At 35.3% G+C, this 8,604-nt stretch overlaps 1 protein-coding gene across 2 annotated transcripts; it reads left to right on the plus strand.

Moving 5' to 3' along the window:
• The first annotated feature begins 739 nt into the window (after positions 1-739).
• nemp1 (nuclear envelope integral membrane protein 1) lies at positions 740-8,035 on the plus strand. 2 transcript variants are annotated; one of them, XM_077720939.1, is made up of 10 exons: positions 743-900; positions 1,119-1,136; positions 1,212-1,333; positions 2,063-2,276; positions 2,356-2,428; positions 2,869-2,962; positions 3,033-3,147; positions 4,657-4,882; positions 5,552-5,728; positions 7,523-8,035. In XM_077720939.1, exons 1-10 carry the CDS (start codon positions 792-794, stop codon positions 7,719-7,721), a joined length of 1,347 nt encoding a protein of 448 aa, XP_077577065.1. In that variant the 5' UTR covers positions 743-791; the 3' UTR covers positions 7,722-8,035. The 2 variants fall into 2 exon arrangements, with proteins under 2 accessions (XP_077577072.1, XP_077577065.1); XM_077720946.1 differs by lacking the exon at positions 1,119-1,136 and having other exon boundaries at positions 740-900.
• The last annotated feature ends 569 nt before the right edge of the window (positions 8,036-8,604 follow it).

Here is an 8,604-nt window from a genome sequence, read left to right on the forward strand (position 1 = left end):
ATTTATATTTTTAATAAATGTGAAGGACAGTTTACAGATGAAAGGATTTAGGGTGTTTAAATCTTTATTTTGACACTGTGCCTTTAAGACTTCGTGTTTTTGACACTGACGAAAGCTAACTGTTTACCTAGCTGTTATTGCTTACCAAAAATATGAATTTACGGTAATAAGTCAAGAATAATTTGTGTTACACTCGATTAAAGCAAACTATTTGCCCCAAATATGAAAAATAAAAGGGCTTAAATATTCATTCGGGGAAATATAAGTGTGAATAAAGTTACCTTAACTAAAAAAAAAGTTCGTCAAACTGTAGATTAACGTCATCTAACGGTCTTCCAATGTCAGACATTTTGTATTTGTTTCACTGAACAAGGCCCAAATAAATAACTTAACTAACATTATAATTATAATAATCCACATTTTGGCTGTTAATAAGAATTAAAACAATTGGATAAATTTAAATACATTTTCTATTGAGTCACTACGTCACGAGGGATGTCGCTGAAAATTTACGTCATCAGAATTTATTTAGAGTCACCGTCGTTTTGGGATCTAAGTATTTATCTATTCATAAATACGTATTTATTTATTTTTAATCTATTTAATTTTAAAAATAACTGTCTTTTAAATTCTCCACATGCAAATAAAGAAGTATTTAGTAAAAAAATAAAAGAAAAACGAAAAAGAGACAACGCCGTGAGTTGTGGCTTCCTGATTGGCCAGCTGTCTGTGACGCATCCTAACAAACCGGAAAAGGGTGTGTCTTAAGACGGCAAACTGTGGAACTCATCATGGCGGGATGCACGAAACATAGAAAACAAATAAACCCGACGGTAGCCCATTCCTTCTTGCTAACGCTGCTAATCTTGTGTTTAGCACAACAATCCTCACAATATTCAGGTAATATAACACAAATACGACTTTAAACTTCATTCAGCGAGAGGCTATTGTTCTTTAGCCGACGCTATGATATTAGCTTGTATGTTATCTTTGTCAAAACTACTACGAGAGAGCTTCTTTGTCCAAATTGCGAACGTTTTAATGCTAATATAGGCTATAAACCACGTTAAAAAGGGACTCGTTTGGTCCGTAAATGTTGTTTTGTGTTGTGAAAATAGGTTTTAAAGTCAGCACACGTGAGTTCAAAGTGTATATATGTACGGTGGCTGTGTTTTGATAGTTAATATTTCATTTTTGGGGGTATTTTTTAGGTGTCAAGACGTCAATAATCAACCTGAAAGATGGCGAAGAGCATCATTTATCGGGGTCCTCTCAACTGTGCTATAAAAACAGCGTCATTCCAAATTGGAGGCAGACCTGGACTCGAATTCAGGTAGGAATAGAGCACGGGTGTAAAAGTGGTGGGCCGCGGGCCAAATGTGGCCCGTTGCATCATTTTGTGCGGCCTGGGAAAGTAAATCATCAGTGCCGACTACCTATTTTAGGATAAAATTAAAATGAAGAGTATAGATGTATATTCAATTTCCTGATTTCCCCCTTTTAAATTAATAATTATCATTTTTAATCAGTTTCTGGGTTTTTAGTTCAAAAAATAATTTTGTAAAATCTAAAAATATAAACAAAAAAAACTAAAATAAATATTGTTTTAGATCATAAAAAACTGAATATTCAGGGCTTTTAATCCAGTTCTTTTAATCCATAATTGTATTTTTAATTCATTTTTTTCTGTTTTTAGTTCAAAAATCATTTTGTAAAATCTAAAAATATATTTAAAAAAAAGCTAAAATATGTATTGTTTTAGATCTATAAAAAACTGAATATTCTGGGTTTTTAATCCAGTTCTTTTAATCCATAATTGTATTTTTGAATTCATTTTTTTATGTTTTTAGTTCAAAAATCATTTTTTAAAATCTAAAAATATATTTTAAAAAAAAGCTAAAATAAACATAGTTTTAGATCTATAAAAATAGAATATTCATGCATTTTCCTAACTTAACAAATTTGTAAGTAGAAATGTACTTTATATGTAAATTTGACTTTTTTTGTAAGTAGAGGTATGACAGTATGTATATTTTCTGACCTGAAAACGATCATTCTACAGGTTCGAATTTGGAGTTCGGAGGTCTTTAGGGTGGAGACGGTCCAAGGCGAGGACGAGCTGCGGGAATTGGAGCGTTTCTCGGCGTGGAATTGGTTACAGAATTGGTTGCAACGAGGCCACAACGAAACCACCATCAACGTCCACCTTTTTAGCAACAGGACTTGTTTTAAAATCGTGCCCAGCGGAGACCACTACACCGTCAAGTCCGTTCGCAGTGAGTGGAAACGCCCATTGGGAGGGGCCGGGGGGAGGGTTCCTCGGCGTCCAATGACGTCTCTCGGATTTCCTTTCAGAGTTTGACGTCTATCTCTTTGTGGTTTTCCTCCTGGGGGTCTTGCTGTTTTTCTTTGCTGACTCACTCAGCAGGTAAATGCATGACTTTATTAATATTATCTTTTTATATTTACATTGGAAAAATTTAAGAAAAATATTAGAATTATTATTGCTTTTTAGGTATTTTTTTAATTTTAGAATTTAGGTTCAGATTTTATGGGGGATATAAAAAATAAATATTCTATGTTATAGGTTTGAAGGAAATTGGGGAGTTTAATATCGTTTTTTTATAGGTTTCAGTTATTTTTTTTAATATAAGGGGAAATTATGTAAAAAATTATGAAGGGAAATTTGGGCTTTATTATTGAATTTATAGGTTTTTTTTAATAGAAAGGAAAATTAATTTAAAAAAATATGAAAGAAAATTGGGGGATTTAATATTGATTATTGTAGGTTTATTTTTACTGTAGACTTTCAATTTTTTCCCAACATGTTTATATTTTTAATTGTATTCTTTATTTTTGTGATTTTAGGAGTCAAGTTTTCTTTTATTCGGCGGGCACGGGCACCGGAATCATGGCCTCCCTCATCATCCTCTTCTTCATCCTGGCTCGCCTTTTGCCAAAGGTATCGAAGGTTTTTTTGCGGGCCGCTCCCGAGACCGGCCAATGAGACGCCTCCATTGTTTTACCCGCAGAAAAGCCCCTTTTACATCCTGATCGTGGGCGGCTGGTCTTTCTCCGTCTACGCCATCCAGCTGGTCTGCCGGAACCTCAACGTCATCCTTCGGGAGCATTGGCACACGGCTTTAGGTCAGTGGGCGGGGAGGGACTGATTACTACGAGGTGCCGCTTCAATCTATCGCCTATTCGACATTTTACTTCATATATCAAGATCACCGGATTAGGAGACACGGTGGTGGTGGTAGTAGTAGTATTGGATTGTGTAATATATCCACTAAATCCAGCTGTTGTGGGTTTAGTAGTAGTAAGAGTTGTAGTAGTACTTGTAGTAGTTTTAGTAGTAGTAGTACTTGTCGTAGTTGTAGTACTTGTAGTAGTTGTAGTACTTGTAGTAGTTGTAGTACTTGTAGTAGTTGTAGTACTTGCAGTAGTTGTAGTACTTGTAGTAGTTGTAGTACTTGTAGTAGTTGTAGTACTTGTAGTAGTTGTAGTACTTGCAGTAGTTGTAGTACTTGCAGTAGTTGTAGTACTTGCAGTAGTTGTAGTACTTGCAGTAGTTCTAGTACTTGCAGTAGTTCTAGTACTTGCAGTAGTTGTAGTACTTGTAGTAGTTGTAGTACTTGTAGTTGTTGTAGTACTTGTAGTAGTTGTAGTACTTGTAGTTGTTGTAGTACTTGTAGTCATAGTAGTAGTAGTTTTAGTAGATGTTGTAGTAGTTGTAGTGATAGTAGTAGTAGATGTTGTAGTTGTTGTAGTGGTAGTAGTAATAGTTTTAGATGTTGTAGTAGTTTTAGTGATAGTAGTAGTAGATGTTGTAGTAGTTGTAGTGATAGTAGTAGCAGTTGTTGTTGTTGTATGTTTAGTAGTGGTGATAGTTTTAGTAGTTGTTGTAGTAGTTGTAGTGATAGTAGTAGTAGTAGTTGTTGTTGTTGTATTTTTAGTAGTGGTAATAGTTGTTGTATTCTTAGTAGGAGTAATAGTTGTAGTAGTACTGGTAGTGGCAGTAGTTTTTGTAATAGTAGTATTAGTGATAGTAGCAGTTGTAGTAGTTATAGTAGTGATAGTAGTAGTTGTTTTTGTAATAGTAGTATTAGTGATAGTATTAGCAGTTTTAGTAGTTGTAGTATTAGTAGTTTTTGTAATAGTAGTATTAGTGATAGTATTCGTAATTTTAGTAGTTTTTGTAATAGTAGTATTAGTGATAGTATTCGTAATTTTAGTAGTTGTAATAGTAGTAGTATTTTTTGTAGTAGTAGTAGTTGTTGTTGTAGTAGTAGTAGTGGTAGAAGCCATAGTAACAGTCGTCATCATAGTAGTAGTAGTAGTAGTAGTAGTAGAAGCCATAGTAACAGTCATCATCATAGTAGTAGTAGTAGTAGTAGAAGATTGTGTTACAGATCCACTAGATATAGTTGTAGTAGTAGTTGTTGTAGTAGTAGAAGTAGTTGTAGTAGTAGTAGTTGTAGTAGTAGAAGTAGTTGTAGTAGTAGTAGTTGTAGTAGTAGTTGTAATATTAGATTGTGTTGAACATTCACTAGGTAGAGCTGTAGTAGTAGTAGTAGTCGTGGGTTGTGTATAAATCCACTAGATGGAGCTGTGCTAAAGAAAATTCTCCTTTTTTTCCCCCCTCCCACTCAGGTTACATGGGTGTGGTGGGCTTCATCAGTTTTGCCGTGTGTTACCGCTACGGCCCCCTAGTGGACGAGAAGAGCATCAACATCTTGTCGTGGACGCTGCAATTGCTCAGCATGCTCCTCATCTATCTGGGCAATCAAATTCACCAAGTTTCCTTTGCCATCATGGCCGTGGCCCTCTTGGCCAAAAATCTGGGATATCCCATCATGTTGGCGCTCGTTACCATCGGGTGAGTCCCCGCGGAAACTCCTAAAAGCTATTTTTTGTTGTTTGTAGCATTGAGGCTAGCGTGGAAGGACACTTTGCGTTGGCTGACGGGAAGCTAAGTTTTGCTGTTTTTAGCATTGAGGCTAAAGCAGATAAGATCATTTGCTAAGCGCATTAGCTTGTGAAAAGCTAATTCTTGCTGTTTGTAGAATTGATGGTAATGCGGAAAAACAATTTGCTAAGCAGGCTAGCTCGCGAAAAGCTAATTTTGCTAGTTTACGGTATTTGCTAACGTTAAATAATGTATTTATTTCTTTTTTTAGCTAAGTTTAAAGCTTAAAGTTAGCATGTTAGCTCTCCCCCTGCTGGCGAACCCTTCAAAATACAAGTATCATCACAACATAGCATGTTTATACATTTTTTGCTCATAAAATAGGATTAAAAATGTATATCTTACCGTTAGTAGCTAAAATAATAGCATATCATCTTAAATATTCAACTTAGTTCATTTTTAATGAGCTTTAATTGAACAAAAATAGCCAAAATATTGTTTTAAAAGACCAAATTGTAAAATATTACTGCCAAAAATGATAAAATAATCGATAAGTAAGTCTTAAACAAAATAAAGTTATTGAAAATATGTGTTAAGAGGCTTTTTTTGATTGACAGTCCATTGTTTTGGTGTACACAGCAAAATCCGCCAGTACATCGACTCCAAGCCGCAAAAGCGCCGCCTGTTGACCATGGTGGAGTATCGCAAGCAAGGCGAGGAGGAGACGGTGAAGGCCCTGGAAGGCCTGCGCTCCTTCTGCAGCAGCCCCGATTGCAACCCCTGGAAAGCCGTCAGTAGGCTTCAGTCGCCCAAGAGGTGCACTTTTTGTAATTCATTTTGGGGTACTTACAGGTCACTTTTTTTGTGAAATTTGTGGTATTTATAGGTCACTCTTTTGTTAATTTTGGGATACTGATAGGTCAGTTTTTGTGAAATTTGGGCTACTGACTGGTTAAATTTGGGGTGCAGCTCATTTTTTCGTTAATTTTGGGTAACTCACCGGTTGCTTTTTTAGTTAATTTTGGGGGACCTATGGCTCACTTAATTTTGGGGTTCTTTCCCTTTTTGTTAATTTTGGGGGACCTATAGGTCACTTTTGTTAATTTGGGGATAGTCACAGGTCGTTTTTTTGTTAATTTTGGGGTACTTACAGGTCAGTTTTTGTTAAATTTGGGCTACTGACTGGTTAAATTTGGGGTGCAGGTCCCTTTTTGTTAATTTTGGGATACTCACAGGTTGCCTTTTTAGTTAATTTTGGGGAACCTATAGGTCACTTGTTAAATTTGGGCTACTGACTGGTTAAATTTGGGGTGCAGGTCCCTTTTTTAGTTAATTTTGGGGTACCTATGGGTCTTTTTTTGCTAATTGTGTGTTCAGTTACAGGTCGCTTTTTTGTTAATTTTGGGGTTCTTGCAGGTCACGTTTTTGTTTATTTTGGGGTACTTATAGCTCAGTTTTGCTTAAATTTAAGGTACCTATAGGTCTCTTAAAATTTTGGGGTACTCTTAGGTCACTTTTGATTTTGGGGTTCTTGCAGGTCACTTTTTTGTTTATTTTGGGGTACTTATAGGGCAGTTTTGGTTAAATTTGGGGTACTGACTGGTTAAATTTGGGGTGCAGGCCCACTTTTTTTGTTAATTTTGGGATACTCACAGGTCGCTTTTTTTGTTAATTTTGGGGTACCTATAGGTCGCTTTTTTGTTAATTTGGGGGTATTTATGGGTCACTTTTGTCAATTTTGGGATACTCACAGGTCACTTTTTGTTAATTTTGGGGTACCTATAGGTCACTTTCGATAATTTTGGGATACTCACAAGTGGCTTTTTTGTTAATTTTTGGGTACCTATGGGTCATTTTTTTGCTGATTGTGGGTTCAGTGAAAGGTCACTTTTTTTGTTAATTTGGGGGTATTTATGGCTCATTTTTTTGCTAATTTTGGGATACTCACTGGTCGCTTTCTTTTGTTAATTTTGGGGTACCTATAGGTCGCTTTGGGTAATTTCAGGGTGCCTATAGGTCACTTTTTTGTTAATTTTGGGGTACCTATAGGTCACTTTTTTGTTAATTTGGGGGTATTTATGGGTCACTTTTGTCAATTTTGGGATACTCACAGGTCACTTTTTGTTAATTTTGGGGTACCTATAGGTCACTTTCGATAATTTTGGGATACTCACAAGTGGCTTTTTTGTTAATTTTTGGGTACCTATGGGTCATTTTTTTGCTGATTGTGGGTTCAGTGAAAGGTCACTTTTTTTGTTAATTTGGGGGTATTTATGGCTCATTTTTTTGCTAATTTTGGGATACTCACTGGTCGCTTTCTTTTGTTAATTTTGGGGTACCTATAGGTCGCTTTGGGTAATTTCAGGGTGCCTATAGGTCACTTTTTTGTTAATTTTGGGGTACCTATAGGTCACTTTTTTGGTAATTTTAGGTTATTTTTAATAAGGTACAGCACAAATTATTGAACATATTCATGTTAATTTGATACCATGATGGACCAATAAGGCACACTGTCTTTGACTTGCATCTTATAATGCAGAAAATACGACACACACTTGAACTTTGACATTAAAATGAAATCCACCCCAATTTTTTTTTTTTTTTTTTCAGATTTGCCGATTTCATCGAAGGCTCCTCCCACTTGCTGGCCAACGAGGCGTCCATGCACGCGCACGAATACGGCTGGAAAGACTTTTTCGACACGGACGACGAGGACGACCAAGGAGACCAAGGCGACCAATCGGGTCTCTGCCAGAACCACCACGCCTCTTTTAGCCACTCGGACAGCTCCTTTGAAGCGCCGCAGTGACTGGACGCCGCCATTTCCTCAAAGTGAGCGGACGCCGTTTTTGTTTTTCTTCTCGAATGTAGACTCGCCAGTACCCGGTGAGTTCCTATTTTTGTCCTCTGGGGGGCGCAGGTGGTCCCGCACATGACCCCGGGGGCGGGTCTATGGACTATTTGTCAATAAAATATTTTTTGGATAAAATACATTTACATGTTTTCTGGGTAACAGGAAATAGGTAAAAAAAAAGTTGTTTAGGCCGCCATTTTGGAGAAATTGCCCATTTACCTTGGGGTGATAGAATCTAAAAATAAAGAATATGATATTTTGTAAAAAAATATTAATATTTATGACTCATATTTCGATAAAGAGGGAGAATATTATATTTTGTAAAAGATATTATAGTTTATCGCCCATATTTTGATAAATAGGGAGAATATTAGGATATTTTTTAAAAAATATTAATATTTATTGTCCATATTTAGTAATATTACCAATATTTTGATAAAGGGGAATATGATATTTTGTAAGAAAATATTCATATTTATTGCCCATATTTTGATAAAGGGGGAATATGATATTTAGTAAAAATATTGTTTATTGCCCATATTTTGATAAATAGGGAGAATATTATGGTATTTTGTAAAAAATATTAATATGTATTGTCCATATTTAGTCAAAAAAGTAATATTTATTACCAATATTTTGATAAAGGGGAGAATATTATATTTTGTAAAAAGCTATTAATAATAACAACCCATATTTTTATTATTATATTTTGTAAAAAAAAATATTAGTTATTACCCATAGTCATTTATTTCAAAATAAAGAAAAGATAAACAGATAAAACGCTAAAAAAAACATTTATTTTGACGTCTAAGAATGAAATTTGAGAAAAAAAATCAAG

Source organism: Stigmatopora nigra, chromosome 1, assembly GCF_051989575.1.
Source record: "Stigmatopora nigra isolate UIUO_SnigA chromosome 1, RoL_Snig_1.1, whole genome shotgun sequence".
Lineage (NCBI taxonomy): Eukaryota > Metazoa > Chordata > Actinopteri > Syngnathiformes > Syngnathidae > Stigmatopora > Stigmatopora nigra.

Excerpts from the sequence above, each read along its gene's own strand:
- nemp1 (XM_077720939.1), top strand. The coding sequence starts at position 792 with ATGGCGGGATGCACGAAACATAGAAAACAAATAAACCCGACGGTAGCC. Across the intron at positions 2,277-2,355 it reads CACCGTCAAGTCCGTTCGCA|AGTTTGACGTCTATCTCTTT; the intron begins GTGAGTGGAAAC and ends ATTTCCTTTCAG. Across the intron at positions 4,883-5,551 it reads TTGGCGCTCGTTACCATCGG|CAAAATCCGCCAGTACATCG; the intron begins GTGAGTCCCCGC and ends TGGTGTACACAG.